The sequence below is a fragment of the Columba livia genome, chromosome 26, assembly GCF_036013475.1.
Source record: "Columba livia isolate bColLiv1 breed racing homer chromosome 26, bColLiv1.pat.W.v2, whole genome shotgun sequence".
Taxonomy (NCBI): domain Eukaryota; kingdom Metazoa; phylum Chordata; class Aves; order Columbiformes; family Columbidae; genus Columba; species Columba livia.
The window spans coordinates 3,349,754-3,368,141 of record NC_088627.1 but is presented as its reverse complement, the minus strand read 5'-3'; the positions used below and the strand labels follow the sequence as shown (position 1 = coordinate 3,368,141).

At 47.9% G+C, this 18,388-nt stretch overlaps 1 protein-coding gene across 2 annotated transcripts; it reads right to left on the bottom strand.

The window, feature by feature from the left end:
• Window positions 1-641: 641 nt before the first annotated feature.
• Window positions 642-17,829, bottom strand: SMAP2 (small ArfGAP2). 2 transcript variants are annotated; one of them, XM_065041630.1, is made up of 10 exons: window positions 17,619-17,829; window positions 5,947-6,080; window positions 5,298-5,383; window positions 4,551-4,629; window positions 4,109-4,195; window positions 3,591-3,672; window positions 3,011-3,111; window positions 2,728-2,893; window positions 2,152-2,474; window positions 642-1,778 (listed from the first exon to the last, which is right to left on the bottom strand). In XM_065041630.1, exons 1-10 carry the CDS (start codon window positions 17,719-17,721, stop codon window positions 1,653-1,655), a joined length of 1,287 nt encoding a protein of 428 aa, XP_064897702.1. In that variant the 5' UTR covers window positions 17,722-17,829; the 3' UTR covers window positions 642-1,652. The 2 variants fall into 2 exon arrangements, with proteins under 2 accessions (XP_064897702.1, XP_064897703.1); XM_065041631.1 differs by lacking the exon at window positions 17,619-17,829 and adding an exon at window positions 13,674-13,778.
• Window positions 17,830-18,388: the final 559 nt, after the last annotated feature.

Here is an 18,388-nt window from a genome sequence, read left to right as displayed (position 1 = left end):
AAAAAAGCCAACCCTCCCCCTCAAAAATAAACCAAACATATGCTGGGGAGAAGGGGAAAAGGAAGAAATGCTCTTTCTTTCTGAAAAGAGCAGGTTTTGAATTGAGGAAAGCAATACCATCATTAATATGCAAGCAGAGTCCCATCAACCCAAGGCTCCCATGGTGAGCTGAGCTCTGCCCACAGCTGCTCTTTAGGCCAGTCCTAACCGCCCCCAGCCTCTCATATTCTCACTTACCACTTTTTATGAGAGCTTAAAACTCCCATTTCGACTGGGTCTTGGTGAGGTTGTGTTGAATGTTGGTATAAAGCTGCAATCCTAATAACTGGAGCTGTCGCTGCAGGCGCAGCTGCAGGAATGCGGCGCTTACCCACCCCCCCGAACTGCGAGTTTCTCTTGTATATAAAAGCGTCAACTGACCCGATTCTGCCTCCGCTGAGCCTGGTTCTCTGCACGCCGAGAGCCCTTCGCGTTCAGGCAAATGCTGTTCTCGCCTGGCACTTGGGACATTTGCTACAAAACAGATGGAGTTAGTCCCATTTGGATGAAAAGCTCCAAAATGCCCACAACACCTGAAGTGAACAACTCGCACTCGTGACAGTCACGTTTCGCACAGTCTGTTCGAAAACAAGGGAAGTCGGTTGAGGTTTCACCGCAGTATTTTATTGGGGAATTTACATATACACAGGATAAAGCAGACCGCAGAAGTCTGGCTTTTCGCTCGACGCTGATGAGTTTAAGCAGTTGTGTTCTACTGGAGATGAGAAAAAGAAATCTGACCCACCCACTTCTTATGCCTAGATTAAAATGTCAAAAGCTGGCTGGGAAGGGGTACCAGGATTATACAGGAACAAAAAATATGAAAAAAGTATAAATTAGGATGTCATAGTCATTTTAAAAGTGTAAGAAAACTTGCAGCGGGCTCTCAGCCCTTGATAAGTTAACTCTCAGTTAGCTTGTTAAAAGTTAAATACATCAATACCACATATTAGACGGAAAAAGCCACTCTGAAGTGCAAGTTTCACATTCTAACGGCTTGCCCCCACACTGCGCGAGAATCCTGCTTGCTCACGGGGGGAGGGAGAGGGGTCTTCCGAATGACTTTGGTTCCAATGAGGGTTGGCGAGCGAAGCACAGCGAGGCCTCAGCTCCGAGAACTCCGCTCACGGGAAGAGGTAGCAAGGCTTGCTTGCCCCTGGGCTTGGGTTAAAATCCAGTTTCCTCAGCACCAAACAAGATTTCCACCCCTCTGCTAACCAAAACCCCTCCTAATACTAGAGCTGAAGTGATTTTTTCTTAAAAGGCCTGACATTACAGGCAGTATTAAGTACAGATTTCCCAAGTTCCTCAGCCACATCTCTGCTAAAATACCCAGCAGGACATTAAGTGCTACCCAGAAGCATTAAGTGGAGGTTTGTGCAAGGAGGTTTGTCCACCCCAGAAGTGTGCATTGACTGTGCTAAATACAGGGGAGCTCATGTTCTGGTCACCGAGGTTTCACCGTGTCTGACAGTGAAAAGGCAGAGATGGGTCTCAGTTACGGAAAGAGGCTCAAGGCTGGGCAGGCCAGCCAGAAAGAAAAAACCCTGAATGTCTCATGGAGCAGTTTTGAAGAACAGAACAGAAGGCAAAAATGGTCACAACGCATGGGATCATTTCCACATCTGGGTGCTGAGGGACTGATTGCTGCCCTGGGCACCTCCTCCACCCATTGACTGTCCATAGCTCATCATGCCATTAGCTCCATAGAAGTTCATCCCAGCCATCTGCTGGGTCATCTGCAAAGGGGAGAGGACAAAAGTCAAGGCTACAGCAAGGAGATCACCAGCCCTCAGCCCGCAAAGCTCTTGCTCTTCAACATATTACAGGCTTAAATAAGTTATTTTAAAGAGTTACAGTGAACAGAAGTCACTGGCTTCTCAGGCGTGTGCCCATCTAGTTTTCATTTTAGCTGACATCACACTGATTTTTGTTCTCCACTGAGCACTGAGACCTCCGAACAAGTTACTCTTCTGACATCCCTCAGTTTGCCTGCAGGATCAGCAGATCTCACCCAACCCCAGCCTACAAAAGCACCAGCCTGGGTTTAACTGCATGGTCCTCCCCTGCCCTCCATTCACCCGGGGGGGGCAGCAGCAGATCACGCCTCACCTGAGCGATGTTCCACTGAAGCTGCTGTGCAGGCTGCACACCATAGACGGGCTGGGGAACCGCTGCCATGCCAGCGACGTAGCCAGCCTGCTGCGCAGCCATCATCCCGTTGGGGACACCGATGACAGCTGCCTGCACGTTCCCCACGTACCCAGCTGGTATGGCCATGGGAGCCACCATCCCTGCAGCGCCGGGCTGGGCCATCATCCCCACCGATGGGGCCATCATGCCTCCCATCATGCTGCTGGAGGGGGCTACTCCTGGAAAACCAGTATATGCTGCTGCAGGATACGCCATCTGAGCTGGGGCCATGAACATTGCGCCTAGAAAGAGGCAGAGAAGCAATGAAGGGAAGAACTGCTGTATCCACCATCATAAGGATGAAATGCTGACCTTTGAATCAGAGACTATCACAACACTCACTTGGCCATGACATTCAGACTAAGCTGCTCATTTTGTTACTGTTCAAGAATGACCACTAACACTCCCACATCTTTGCTTGTCAGCCATCAGAACACATCCCACCCACTCAATTAGCATAGTGCCATTCAACAGCTTGATTCTGAGCTCCGTTACCTTGCGCAGGCAGCTGAGGTGTTTGAGAGCCGTACAAGGAGAGGATCGAGTCTTTCGAGAGCTGCTTCTTCCCCACTTCATCTCCTTTGCCTCCCGGCTCAGGGAAGAGATTCAGGTTTTCGGGAACAGAACCAGCGCTTCCAGATGTTGGCATTGAGCCAGTGACCTGAGACAGAGACAGCACAAGTGCAACAGCTGCATTTGGTGCTAGGGGAGGACACAGATCATCACCTTGTTCCAACATCTAACCAGCTTCTGTCAAGCTCTGATGTTCCCTGCTCACCTTCCTGGAGTCAGAGCTCGATCCCACTGATGCGAAAAGATCAAGATCCTTCTCTAAGCTGCTCGGTCGGCCGTTCGTCACAGCGGTTGTCACAGGAGCATCTGCAAGAGACAAAGCTGCCGTGGATGTTCCCACAGGTGGCCATGGGGCAGCCTCCTGCCCAATTTCAGCAGTTTGCACATGGGCCACTCAACCCAGTGACCTGACCTCGCTCGTCCTTCTGGTACCAAGAAGGAACTGGCCCAAGACCAAGGAAATTCGCTGCACCACCTCTGTCCAACTGACCTTGGAGCAGCCAGGGCCCACAGGGTGTCTGGAGACCACTACAGCTGCTCCAATAACACTACGGGCACAACCACTGCACCAGCTTAAAGCAAAAACATAAGGAAAACTGTCTGCTGCAGTGCTGAGCACTGTGCTCGAGTTGTGCTGGAGCAGTTTAAGCAAAACACCACTATTCTGAACAGCTGCTGTCCACCTGATGTGGAAAACAAGCACTAAAAGTTCACCAAATTCACAGGATCAGAGATGGTGTCTGGGGTCATTGCAACAAGCCCAGTAAGGCCGGAAAGGCTCTTACCCAGTCCTAGCAAGTCCATTACTGGTTCAGTAGATTTAGGAGAACTTTTTCTAGACTGCTGCGTTTCTTCTTTCTTTTGAGGCTAGGGAAAAAGAACAGCAGAAGCCTGGTTCAAATTTGGGTTTTACTCAGATACATTAGAGGCTTTAATCTCTTTTTTCCAGTGTACATAAGTACTTCCAAAGCAAGCCATTTCCGAGCAAGTTTTACATTGTTGTTTTATTGTCCCATCATGTTGGAACCCGTTGTCATGCTCTAAACTAGGAAAGTAACTGCTCAAGCTGGAAAGCTAAGCAGGGAGTAGCAGGATTCCAACCTGCTCTGCGCTGCAAGGCAGAATGCATCTGCTTAGTGTCTGCTTGAGCAGAGGAAAACAAGCTACTACCATCGATGTGACTCAATGCACCCGCTGCCATGACTGCGGCCAGAAAAAATGCTTCCATATCGAGCTGGGTCACCCCTGTGCTGCTCAAGAGAAGGTTTTACAATTGATCCATGACCATGCCTTTTGGCCTTACCATTTTCACCTTCTCAAAGATGATAGGTTCCAGTTTTCTTTCTGATACTGGCTCATTACTCCTTTTCCATTTGTCATCCTTTTCTTTCTGTAAGGAGAAAAAAAACACACTGACATGAAGGTCAAAACTCATATCAAACCAAGAGAAAGTTCATACAGAGCTTTACATGATGTTGTCACTAATCTAATAAGCCTCAAAGATATGGCAAAGGACCAATATTGAAGCTCATCCTGCTTTGAGCGAGGAGTTGGACACGATGGCCTTCAAAGGTGCCCTCCAATTTAAATTCTTTCTACAGAATGACCAAATGCAATCAGCCTTGGAGAAGATATTAGTCACTAATACAGGAAACATTTACACTGTTTTCATGCTTACTCACAAGACAAACATACACTTATATCTTAATGTGTTCAAGCTTCTGTAGAAGTGATTAGAAACTAACCCTAAATGCATTGATGTCGATACTTCGGTCCATGTATTTCTTCTTCTCATATTTCTCCCTAATGAAGGTCTCCACGGCTCTGCAAGCAGCTTGTTAAAGACAAATGACTCGAGAATAGAAGACTTACGTAGTAGTATTTGACATGTGGATACAAGGTACAGGCTGTAACTAAACTAATGACTGTCTAAAAAGCATTTCCAGCAGTAACTTTCTTAAAATAATTCAGTGTTGGATCCAACTACTTTAGCTAGTCAATTTTTGCCCTTGGATTACTCCAAGCATGACAGTGCTATAAAAGGTACATTAAGTCAGGGCTTAAATTCCTTGTGCGTTTTGTTCACAATGTATATTTACTTCAGCCATCACTGAAGAGCATACATGTCACTGGCACGAATTACACAGCAGTCAGAGAAATGGATCCTGCACATACAAAAGCATCTCAGCCACCAGCTTAAGAGAAATAAAACCACGGTAGAGATGCTCCTGTGTTTCTTTATGTTCACATGAGTACACCCCTGCTGCACTGGGCATCTAAAAACCTGCCTGTATGGTTAAAAAAAAGCTTGGAAGCAATCTTTTTAGCTCTCTGCTTCATTCTGTACACAAGCAGCCTGCAGGCAAAGGGACTCATTCTCAGAGCTGATGCCCAGGCATGTGGAGTTAAACCTCCTGTGTAGGGAGCGCAGATAAAAAGCAACGAGATGAGAAGACTCCACGTTTCCTCGGCAGTAAAGGAAGAAAGGATGCTGGTCTGTCTGAGGTCGCCTGAAGTTCTCTGGCAGGTAGGCTTCATAGAGACGATTTGCTTTTCCGTTTCCCATCTCTTGCATGCACTGCAATTCAAAAGAACTCTTGAACCGTTTGTTTCACAGACGTTAAAGCTCTTACACATACTAGCATGCCAGGCTACCAAGGAAGAGCTTATGAATGTTCACTACAAGGCACATGTAGACTTTTGAAGTCTGTTCTGTACATGAAAGCTGCTCCTCAGGCTTTTGGTGCAAGCCTACTAGCTGGGAATCCCTGACACTGTTGCTATGTTCCCCCAGCACAATTCATCAATCCTAAGTACCACAGCATGATATTTATTTGAAGATAAATATCTCATTAGCAACCTAATGTCACTCTGGAAGTTGAGGATTTGTCTTGGGGAACCTCAAGGAGCCGAGCTGGGCAGCAGCTCCAGCCTCTGACAGTTTGACAGGAACTTGCCGAGTGTTTGTCTTTACCCTCTCAAATCTGCTAAGCCTGGAATCGTGACATTTTCCCTCCCAGTCTAACCCAGCTTGGAATCATCTTTCTGCTTCACTTCCCACATCTTTGGCCTATTCAGACACTATTCCCAAGCTTACCAAGCCCCACCAGCAGAACACCGTGCACATTTCACTCGCATTACCTGTATCTGTTCCTGTGTCCACTGGTCGAGGTTGACAGATTTTACCCTGGATATATGAACTCCTAGGTTCCTGTGGATCCCGGCACAACGGATACAGATGAACACTCCGATATTCCAGGACGCCCATCGTGGCCCTGCAAAGAGACACAAGCATTTCACACCAGAGTCAACCTGTAGTTGCCTTGAGCAACCGAGAAACTGTACCAAGTGAACCGAGACTGCGGCATTTGCATTTTCATCTTGTTAGAAATTGGAATTAGACATCAGTGGGATCAGTGGGATGTTTAAAGGTTTGCCTCCTAATCATTATACTTACAGCTAGTACTTTATCGCCCCCCTCTTCCATTTTGAGAGCCCTATGTAAGACAAAAATTGAAAAGGAGGAGCGAAGAAAATAGGCATCCAAACCACCCAAGACCCTACAAAGCCCTGATTTTATCTTGCTTCAGCTGATGAAACAGTCACATCAATATATGCATGGTTTGCATGCAGCTTTTGGACAGGTGGGAGAGCTCTGAGGTGTACAAGGGACATCATGCCAGGGAAAGAGAACAAAAGGGAAAGATTAACAAGCTTGCTGCAGGAAGACGAGCTTCAGAAATCACCCTCTGCAGTGCAGGACAAGGCTTTAAAATGAAATACCTGGCTGGAGCTGCCAGCCAGCCCCACCACGGGCTGGCATTCACTGGCCAAACAGCCACAGCAAAACCACATGAGGGACCCAAGAGCCTCCAATAAACTGTGCCAGCCCTTTTTATAGGCATTACAGGCATCATTGCAGCTGAGTTCTTGTGTCTTTTCTTGCCACAGTTAAAATAGCAAGCCTCAAAGCTAATGAGACTGAGGTGGGAGGGGGAAGAGGGGGAAAAGTGTAATTTCAAAGCCCTAAAAAAGCAGCACTGTGTTTGACTCCCCTGGATATGCTGGATGGTTGTTAACAGTTTAACTCCTATTTCCTGGCAAAGTCTGGAGTATCCTGAGGGATTTGGTGCTGCCAAGGCAATCAGCGGCTCATGGTCCCTTCCAGGGCAAAGGCATCCAGCCTCTAATTTCTCTCCAGTACCTATTCCAGCTAGATTATGATTTTTAAAAAGCCTCCTGGCCTGGCCTGCCATTGCTTTCTGCTTCTTCACTAGAAGAGCGGCCCTTGAGAATGATACTAATTTAACAAAGCTGATAGAAGTCACTTCCCAGCTTAGGAAGAGCTCTTGGTGAAGACCTCAAAAGCACTCTTGCCTATTCCTCAGCTCCTTTATGATACCTACCAAAATTTAGGACTGAACGCACCAGAGCAGGGGTCCATACGTTTAGCAACACCCAGGAATGCCGGTTACAGAGCAAGGCGTGGGATTTAAAGCCTTGTTCAGTGTCACACCTGCAGCACACCAAGGTGAAGCCTTCTGGCCCTTGATGTGCGGAGTTCTCTCCCAGACACCCCCTGAAGGCTGTAATGTGTGACTGCCAGCAGGATTAAGCGTGAGATTCAAGGTTAGATTTAAACTCGAGATATATTTAGCCTTTATAGGGCTAAAAGGATTAATAGTTAGCTAGATAGCAGAGCAGGGCTGGAGCGATCAGCTCACTGGTTTGTCACATGCGCCAGCCCAAGCCGCTGCAGCCTCCTCCCCTGCGATGCCACACAGGAGAGTGACTCAGTGGCACCGGCTGTTGTACCCATCCTGCTTTAGCATCACTTTGTGATGCAGGATGCCAAACAGCCGGAGCTGAGCACAGGAATAACAGCTGATGCTTGCTGCAACTCCCAGACCCCAGCTCTGGAAGACCCCAATGCTGAAGCAGCTTTGTTATGCCAGCAAGTATTTAAAAACAAAAATACCCAGGCTTTCCAAAAATCCCCCAGCAGCTTGCATTTGGTCTGGTGATAAACACATTAGACAACCAAGGGTATTTCTCTTCACTGATGCTTATGCCAGCCAGGGTTTGGGTGGACTTGCAGTGTCAATGAATGCCACAAGAAAGGCTTGGAACCTACAGACTAGAGGAAACACCGCGAGTTTGGGGATGTGGTTGATTTTCCCAGAGCCAGGAGGACCGTGATCCCAGTAGTTCAGAAATCTGCTCACGGTGGTGACTTCAGAGATACACACATGGGATGCTTGGATGGTTCTGCAAAACACCACCTGAAGTCTGCAGGCATGAGAATCTGACCTCTAGATCTGAGCACCTCATGCTTTTGGATATAACTAGTCATTTCTTGAGCCTAGTTACATAGCCTTGGATTCTACAAACACCAGGATTAGAAAGTAAAAAAGGGAGGAACAAGATATGGTTACACCCCAGAGAGTGAAGAGCTGCTTTGAGATAAGCAGCTGCACAGGAGAACCACTCGCCTCAACAGCAGCGAAGGGTTGATGCAGCAAAGTGCAATACAACAGGGAAATGCCCCCAGCCATTAAGCCAAAACAACATTTTTTTAATGATTTCATTCTTTAAAAAGCACTTAGTTTTGATGTAAACAAACCTCCCACTTCCCTCGTGAGGCCACAAAAGGACCTCGCACCAGAAATCACATGAGGAAGCGCGCAAAGATCTGGCTGGGGAGGGCTTTGTACAGTCACTTCCCCCCACTTTCACACGCCATTTACATGGTGACTGACCGGCAGAAAGCCCCAGGTGCTATTTACAGCTCTGAGTTCACTCATGTTGCAGCATTTAACTTCCTAAAAACTAAACAGAGCTCGATGTGCAGAAGCTCTGGTGACTGAGCACCAACGGAAGGAGCAAAGCACCTCAGTAGAAGGGTAATTTTTATACTGGTAAGTGGCTTTAGGGAACACAGCGGCGTTTATCAGCACAGCCCAAGCTGCTGTGCCGCCCCATCTCCTTGCGCACACCCCAACACTCACACGCGCAGAGAATCATGGAAACGTATATGCAAAAGGTTTTAGGACAAGGTTAACAGAAACATGTAGCTTGTTAAAACACTAGAAAGAAAGGTGAAATAAATTGGTCCTTGCGTGAATACTCTCGCTAACGTTATAAAAATAGTTGCCTTGAGGGTGGCAGCCCCACAGCTATTGGGTTGCTTTGGAGCTTGAGGCCCAAATAAACTCCCTTCCCATGTGCAAAACCAGGAGTTTGCAATGAGAACCTGTATCAGCCATGGAAGCCTGATGCTGCAGGCACTTTTGTTTCAGTATTATGGCTAATTTTAACTTCCATGGTAAACAAGGTACTTGGCACTAACCCAAGCTGGGCATAGCTTGTTCTGCTCTCATTAAACATCTCTTTTCCCTGTACATCACCTCATCAGTGCACAAATCCTTCCTGGAGAACGTCAGCCTTTTGTAGGTGAACAACAGAGGAAAGAAAATGGCAATTTTGAGTAAAAATAGGATACTAATCAAAATGGATTTAAGAGCCCAGCTACACACTAAGTTCTGGCTCAACATTTAATCTTTCTCAGACTACCTTGGGATATATTCCTAACCTGGCAATGATCACAGAATGATCATGAGCTTACAAGCACCTCTTGCTCGGTCACTTTTCATTTTATAAAGCTGCCTTGAATACTTGAGCGTGTTCCTAAGCGAGGACGCACCACCACCCAGCAGAGACCAGAACGCTATTTGTGAGGAACTCGGCTGCCCAGTCAGTGCTTCCATGAGACAGTTTCACAGCCTGTTTTATATCCCAGCCTGTCAAAATAAGCAACACATACCAAGCTTGTCATACCAGCTTAAGTTAGTATCTAAGCCGGAATCATTAATGCTCACAAAGACTGCCTGAATGATCTGTCCTTACCAAAAAGGCTCCTAATTCCCTTTAAAACCCCAGCACTGCTCCACTTCACATCATGTCTTAACGACCTGCTGAAAGTTCACACTCTTGAGTGTTTTTAATCAAAGGATCCCAAGCAGATTCACTCTTTGCCCTTTATTCAGGCATTACATTTTGGCTCAAGCTACTCATGCAAGTTTCTTCAGTAAAAACCCTCCAGAAGGCATTTAAAAATAAAACAGAAGTTGGCTGCAATGCCACTGCTCTTTTGAGAAGGGGGGAGTCAGGAAAAGAAATAGATGCTTTCACAGGCAGGAAGGAGAGAGCATCGCTATTCAAAGCCTGATGAAATATTCTGAGTGCAAACAACCTCCAGCAAAAGCTCAGCTGTAAGAGGGAAACGTGCCCGCTCGGCCCATTGATCCCGGTTAACACTGCTGCGTGTGTCGGGCTGCGGCAGCACACAACCAGCCCCACTCATGGTGATGTCGGAAATGCTCCCCCAGTGGGACAGTCCCTGCAGGTGACATTCACATCCTCTCCTACAAGCCTTCACCAGTGCCTGGAAATGTCTCATTGAGTCAAAAATTGAAAAGCGCTGCTTTCTGCAGAGCCAAATGAGGAAACGGCCCAGTATCCAAGAGCTTCCTTTGACCTGGGGTTTCCTTGTTCTGGAAAGAGATTGCTTCATGACTTACTGAAATTCATTCCGCTCGTAGAACAGCCATGACAAAGGCTGTCTTACGAAACGGCTTCCTCTGCTCTTCACTGGAGACATCTGTTCTACAGTCAGGGCTTCAGATTAGTTTGGGGAAACAAGGTAAACCCTGCCAGTGAAAAGCAGCTAAACTGAACTTAAGGATCTCTAAATTATCTATTTAGTTATTAACACAGCCTAGTTAGTCGCTGGCCTAAGCATGCATCCTGATGCAGGGGACCTCTCAGATCTCTAGAGCACTGACACCTGCTGTACACCCAGATTTAGTACCAGACTCAGCTATTTGTGCAGTGTTGAGGAAGCCATTGGAACACAGTGAAACAGGGATGCTAAAGCCAAAAAGCTCCGTAGCAAGGGAGCTTGATAAGGATATGTACCTAGTTCAGTTTAGGCATTCAAAAATCCAACTTTATGCCATCCTTTGAAAGACAAAAGGCCTGTTTTCAGGGGGATTCTTTGTCCTTATTTTTTTTTCCTCCCTCAGTAGAAGATTGCTGCAGTCATTACAGGCTTTAACCACTCTTTGCAGGAAAAAGGAAGAGCCAGAGGCATGTATGGGGGTTGAGAATATTGCTTCCAAAAACAGCTTGGTGCTTTGTCTTCAAAATCTTCTTGGCTGCATTAGCAGCCACCAGGATACTCTCTCCTTCCCCAAACCATCGCGTTTGCTGCAGGTACCTCACTGGCCAAGCCAGCCCAGGCTGACCAGTTCCAGCTCCATTTCTGTGGGAACAGGCTTCGCATTTTCTGCAGTTTACCAGAAACGCATAAAATTTGAGGGCCCAGTGGCCTTGAAGGCAGCGACACAGCAGCATCTGATCTAAGCTGGCAGAAGCATCCTTCAACACAGACCTTATCACGGTTACCATCGTGTTCTTTGAAGAAGTGCTGTGATGACGCAGAGGCAGATGGAGCAAGGTGGAAGAAATTAAAACAGAGGCTGCAAACAGCAGGGTGGGTCCTTCCTGCTGTTTGAGCGAGTGATGTTTACTTCAGTAAAGAAACTGTGAAAGGGACAAAGTGGAGCAGATGCTCTAATAAGGACCCATGCAAGAGCCATGGTTAACATCACTGGTACTTGGTGGCAACACAGCCTAGAGATACAAAAATCAGGCAAGTTCTACAAGCCACATTTTTCCTGTGGTCATGAGGTTGTCACCAAAACTACACACTGGTCAGGCCTCAAAGGCAGCAGATTTCAAGGAGGCCTGAATTTCCATGAAATGCAAAAGAAAACATTAGGTAGTAGGTTAACACCATTCTTGTGCCAAAATGCACATGTAGGCAGAGCAGCAGGATGGAAGCTCACTCTATCACTACTATTCTACACCATCAGAATTCAACTTCACCACTTACAAAATGTCTTTAATTCTTCACTGCATGTTGAAAATAGAGACCCTTGCTTCCAACCTCATTGGAGTTGTGGAGATATGTAGAAGTCACCAAGTCCTTAAAATAACTCCCAACAGAGGAAGGAGCCTCAGTTCCTGGGCCACTTTTGCTTGATTGAGAATCTCTTCAATATCTAGAGATAGACATGAATTGTTTGTCACTATCACAGTTACCAAAAAGGACCTGACATTGATAAGGAAAGGGCATAACCTGGCCAGTAAGGAATGGCATGTTTTGCCAAAAATAGAGGTAAGCAGTTTAACAAGGCACTGAAGGTGATGGCAGCACAGGTAAATCCAGCTCCCCGCTTGGAGGAAGCTTTGCTCTAAGACAGTTTCTCTTAGAAGCTCAAAGTTTCCCTGTCCTAGATTTCCTGGGACACACGAAACAATCACTATTCTGGATCGACCCGAAGGAGACCGAAGCTATTCTTGATTCTCTAGTTGGTTTTGATAACCTACTTGCATTTTAAAAAATGAACTACCTCTAAATTGCAGAGGCATTTTCTGAAGAGGCTGACACACAAGTTCCTGAGCATGTTTGATCCCTTATGTAACTCCTCCAGCAGTTACTATAGGAACTAACTTTTACCGAAGTTGCAGCTATGCTCTGAGAATCACATGCCATTTCTGGCCCCTTAATTTACACCCTCTGCTATCCAGTCGCTCACCGCACAGGCTCTCCGTTCCACGGGCGCGTTGATACAGCCACCCAACAGCAGCATTAAAGCTGACATGGTTTGCTGAGATGCCCTCTGCTCGGAGGATTATCTTTGTTATCTGTCTCCGGCAGACGTAGACACATCTGCGTACATGACTCAGAGCTCTGCGTATCTTTTCTTAAAGGGTATCTTACAACTGTCCTAAGCACAAACCAACTCCAGAATAAGTCTCTGCTGGAAAAGCTGATGCTTTTTCCTCGCTTTGTGGCTGGAATGGGAAGTTATCACTTCGGGCAGGTGGATGCAGGTTCAGAGCTGCGCTCCCTCCCAAAGTCCCACCCCAGATGAAGATCACTGAGGGACAAAGCCAGTCTCACAGAGTTAATTCCTGAACATTTCCGCTCGCTTGAAATGAACGGTGCTTCATGCACAAGACTATTTCCTTCAGATCTGACTTCAGACGAACAAAACAGTTCAAAAGCAGAAGAGAAAATGCAGTGCTCATTAAGATAACTGCAGAATATCATGAGTGCAGCTAGGAATTAAAATGAGTATACAGGCAAAGATGCATCCCCTCTGGAAAGCTTCCATTACATAACACTGAACTTCCTCCTAATACAAGATTTAAGGCAAACTGATAAGCTTTAGTCCTACGGCTTTGGTTTTTTGAAGCCCACTGCAGGCAAGCATCACTACCCACTGCTCGATTTTCCCATAATGATCACTTCTTCATCACATGCAGTTGTTCTAGGCAGCTATTTAAGTTACTCTCCATATTGCTTCTACTGAAAAGGAAATTCAGCTGCAGTACCATAGTCTGCTGATGGAGGAGTTGAGTCACAACAGATTTCTGTTGAATATTAGAAACATGTTTTATATTAATACCAGTTTGGCTGGACTAAACCATCTGTAATAAGTTAACTCCCCCGTTTCACTGGAAATCATCCTTCCTCAACTGCACCCAAGCTTTTAATCCTGCTCTTCCTGCCTCCCATCCAATATTTAACCGTCTCTTCACAGGTATTTTCAAAGTTCTATCCTCTTTCAGAAAAGGCTGCTTGAAAAATTAGATCTAGGTTTGTGTTTGGCAGCAAATTGTCTCCCATCTAACCATTGAAGTTACAAGAAGGGGCTGATTTCAGCACGGAACCCACAGCTCTCACAAGACACAAGGAAAGGGAAGAGTCAGACAAACCAGGAGGAGCACAGGGCAACCTGAACCGATGGACAGACAGCGGCTCTCGCTGGTGCTCCCTGCGGAGGAACCTGCCGTTCCGACGTCAGGCTGGGTCCAAGGAGCCTGCTGGACGGACAGGACTGGAAAACTGGAGGGGAAGGGTTTGGGAGGAGGAGAGAATCAAATAGAATTAGCTGTATGTTACACGAGTTCAGCACAGAGCTTTAGAGGTAGAAACGCAGAGGAGGATTCAATTCATGTAAGCGTTACTCAACATCTCCCAGTTACTGGAAGACATCCGGACACTTAGGTCAAGTCTGGCTCGCATGGGTTACACCACAGCCCTCCAGCTACATCGCAGTTTCAGCCTCCAGACTCATTCTGATGTTCAGCAGCAGATATTGTGACAGATACTCAATAGAGTCAGACTGCCTTACACACACACAGCAGCAACACAACAGCTATTTGCCACCCGAAATGAGCTGCTGGAAGAGATCCCACCCTCCCTCATCAACAGCTTCTCTTTTAAGGCATTTTGTACAAGCAATTCATAAAGCAAAGGCCTTCAAAAAGAGGATTATGATAATTCATCATTCCACCTTTTTTGATCAGATCACCCAGATTACCTTCAGCTGCTTTGGTGCAGAGGTTTGCAACACAAAGAGGAAGCAGCAGGCGAGAGATCTCACTAAACTTCCTCCAAAACAAGAGCTCTAACCACTGCAGCTATTGGTGCTGCAGAAGCAAAGCCACCCCCAGCTTGCTTTCCCAGCTCCTTCATCCTTTTTTCTGCCCAGCGACTCCAACCCAGGCCATTCATCGCTGTCTAGGAAGCCATCAGGCTCACACTTCCGCAGTTTCAGGCTCATCTGTGCAGCTCTTACAGAAAAGTTGTGCAGAGAAAGCACCTGAAGCCATCACTGTCTCCAACAGCTCGTTGGAAGAAATGCCTTGGGAAGAAGTTACTTGAATCCCAAACATATGAGGGAAGAAAAAGATGTAAATTGGACTAGGATTCACTTGTACGCACTGCCTGGTAGAAAGCAAGAAATAACGAGAACACAGAAAACAACCTTTTCTCCAAGTAATCACTTTGCTGATGGCAGAAGATATGAAAGATACCAAACTGGTTACCAACGCAGCAAACAATATATATTGGTCCCAATATATATACTGGTCCCAGAGCGTGAGCCCAACCAGTAGCCAACATCAGAGCTGATGTTCCTGTAAACCAGACTTTTAGTTCAACGCTGAGAATTTCTGTAGAGCGTGAAATCACGTGGGTACATACGAGCACTGCAGCTCACATGAACAGGTACCGTAATCTCGTTTAGTTCTGTATATAGAAGGGGAAAAAAAATACAGTAATGAAACCCAGCAAGTAGTTAGGTCATTGGGAACAGGCATAATGGAAGTGTGGGTGGCATCTGAACAGTCTCTGCCTGTGTGTCATGCGAGCTTTGAAACGCTCCGATGGAGCAGCAAACCGCTACAAAATTCAGTAACTCCACCATAAAAACAGATGGTCAAAAGCCAGTTTTTATTGTAAAAGTGTCTTGACAGGTGTTGTATGAGCTGCCAGGTTCTTACTGCCTTAACTTCGTTGAAATTCATGCAAGAATCCTTCTGATGTTGAACAGGAGCTGCCAAAGGAGGGAGCTGGTATAAGAAACATTACCTGCCACCAACCAACCCCCCCAGCACCATTTACCAAACGAGCAGATTTCAGCCCTGACCTTGGCAACCTCGCATTCACAAAACTGTACACAAACGCATTTTTTTTGTGGGCCTCAACTAGTGCAGCTAGACTGGGAATCAGCTAAAAGCAGAGCAACAATCAGCTGCACAGAAAAGCTGCTATTCTTCCAGGTGGCACTGGAAATGTGGAGGGAAGGGATCTGGAGGCAGCAAATACCACGTGGCCTCTTGTCAGTGCCAGCTTGCAGAGAGTTTGAGTTAAGAAGCCATATATCAAATAAAATACACTCTTTAGTCTGCACAAGTACACCTGGGGCTCATTTCCATATGTAAAGCAGAATCTTGCTGTTACTTTCAGCAGTGGTAAGAACATTGGACCTGCAAACCAGCCCCAGCGCCTCGCTGGGAGACAACACAGCAACCCATGGGAACCAAAATGCAGCCCAGTACGATGCTTTGACTGGTACCAGTCAGATCCCCGGCTGGAGACCTCGCTGCACAGACACCTCCTGGGGCTGCAAACTCCACATGTTGCTCTCAATAATGAGATTTCACATGTCCGTGAATCTTATTAGCATAGTGGATAATAATTTGCCAGATCCCTCAGCAGAACAGGAGCCTGCTCTCCAGGACTAATGCCACCAGTCTTCCCAGACAAGCAGCTCCCAGCTTCAGCGGCAATGCTGAACTGTACACTTGGATTTTTAGACATAATTAACTGGAATACTGCACTGCCAGGCTATACTACAGACAGGAGAAGCTACATAATCACCAAAACAAGTAACCTGGTACTGTGATGACGACTGGTTCCCATACTGTGTACATTATGTTACTGTCTCATGACAAGATAAAACAGCTATTTTTGCCCTTGGCACCAGAGTAGGAGCCAAGAGATAAGGGATTTCCAAGCAAAAGGAACATTCCACTCTCTGCCAACACTATCACATCCAGCCTACATGGTCAACCAAACCAGCTGTGAACCATGTCACAAAACTTGCCATCTCTAATATAAGACAGGTTCTTATGATGAGGTCCTTAAGGTTTGGGTTTTTTTGTAGAGCAGGGCTTAAAGAAAACCTTAGTAACACCATTTTTTAATGTTGTTCAGCAGTGCTCTCTGCAGCTTTTAGAGGTCAGACCGAGGTGACAAAGTCTCCCACTTACAGACAGACATGGAAAAGCAGTCCCTGTTCAGTCTAGGTTCACTTATTCCAGCTATTGGGAAACAAGCCTCAAGTCCAAATCTCCAAATCATGAGAATGCTCATTAAAATAGGATTTTAGGGAAGCATGGGCACAACCCTCAACATTTGGCTACAGAAAAGCAAAACATTTCACAGCAGCAAGCTACAGAAAGGTATCTGTATCACCACATAACAGGTAACACTTGTTGTATTCATTTGGTTTGTCTTCTGGAACTCAAACGTTTACATCTGGCTTCCTCTCTACCTCACTCCTTTCTAAGGGTAAGAACCACAACACGCCTGGACATCAGTGCTAATTGGAAAAGGAAGCACAGGACCAAAATCTGAAATTCCTTCAGTAGTGTGTGGCTCCAGGGCCAGGTTACAATTATCTGATCCTCTGATCTGTTGCTCACAGCTATGAGTTACAGGATGTTACTCCTCAGCTGGAACGCTCTCCAAAATTACACAACACCAGCTTTCCAGCTTCCTCTTCAACACGAGACTTCTCCAGAAGAGCAGTCCCCATGTGTTAAGTGTTTTCACTGTGACATTTGAGGTTAAACCCTGGCACAGACGGTGAACCGACGAGTTTGCATCAGCAGATCTGGGGCAGTTTTCTGTTCAACTCACTCACCGAATGAGCAGGAGCTGCACGAACGGGGTTCGAGGCACCAGCAGCAGCTCCTCTGCAAGCACCTCACAGTGAACGAGCCCCCAACGAAGCCAAATCTGGGCCAGTTTTGCCTTTTTTTGCAAACACCAAACACCTGCTCAACCAAAGGGGAAACCACCCGCCGTGCTCTGAAGCCCCAAACCGCCCGGGCCTCGCTGCAGCAGCCGGGGCAGCATCGCGGCCCTGCCCGCCCCCTGGGAGCCCGGAGCCATCACCCCCAAGGCCCGGCCGGGCCTGTCCCCCCACCCCGGGGAGAGGGGACACCGGACGGCCCCGGGAGCCCACAGCCCCGGCAGCAAGCGGCGGGGAGGCAGCGCCCGCCACATGCCGGCTCCGAGGGGGTGATAACCCCGCCGGTCCGGGCCTACCAGGCCCCGCCGCCCCCTCAGCCGCCGGGACCCGCGATGGGGGGGAACCCGCCAGTACCTTTGGCCTGGCAGTCGGCGCAGAACTTGTTCTCCTCCTCCGCCAGCAGGCCGGCCAGCACCGCCTGGTACCGGTCCACGTCGCGGACCGACTTGCCCGTCATGGCGCGGCCGGCGCTGCCCGCCCGCGGGTCACGGCGCCGCCGTCCCGGGCACCCGCCGCTTCCTGCTTCCGGCCGGCGGCGTGGGCGGAGTGAGGAGGAAGAGAAACCAATAGGTGGCAGCGCGCGCGTTTTAACGCGTTTCCAAAGCCCCTCCCCTTCTCCGTTGATTGGCTGCGGCGCGGCAGCGCCCGCGGGAACCAATCGGGGGAGGCGGGGCGGTGGCGGGGGAGGAATGAATGGGCAGGGTCACGTGACGGGCTGAGCCGGGGACGTGGTGCTGCGGGAGGGGCGGGACGGGGATACGAGAATGGGGGGTCGGCATGGGATGGGGGGGTCAGTATGGGATGGGGCTCGGGGGTTGGCTGGGGGGTTTTAGGGGGCTGGCTGGGGGTGCAGGGACACGCTGCGCCCGGTGCCAGGTCACTGCGGGCCCGGTCACAGAATCCCAGAATGTGAGGGGTTGAAGGGACCTGGAAAGCTCATGCAGTGCAATCCCCCCATGGAGCAGGAACACCCAGATGAGGTTACACAGGAAGGTGTCCAGGCGGGTTGGAATGTCTGCACAGAAGGAGACTCCACAACCCCCTGGGCAGCCTGGGCCAGGCTCTGCCACCCTCACCCCCAACAAGTTTCTTCTCAAATTTAAGTGGAACCTCCTGTGTTCCAG

Bases quoted from the DNA above. Each gene is read 5' to 3' on its own strand.
- SMAP2 (XM_065041630.1), bottom strand. From the start codon at position 17,721: ATGACGGGCAAGTCGGTCCGCGACGTGGACCGGTACCAGGCGGTGCTG. The intron at 6,081-17,618 runs GTACTGGCGGGT...GTCTCTTTGCAG, and splicing joins CGCCGACTGCCAGGCCAAAG to GGCCACGATGGGCGTCCTGG. The intron at 5,384-5,946 runs GTAATGCGAGTG...TTTGAATTGCAG, and splicing joins GGACACAGGAACAGATACAG to TGCATGCAAGAGATGGGAAA.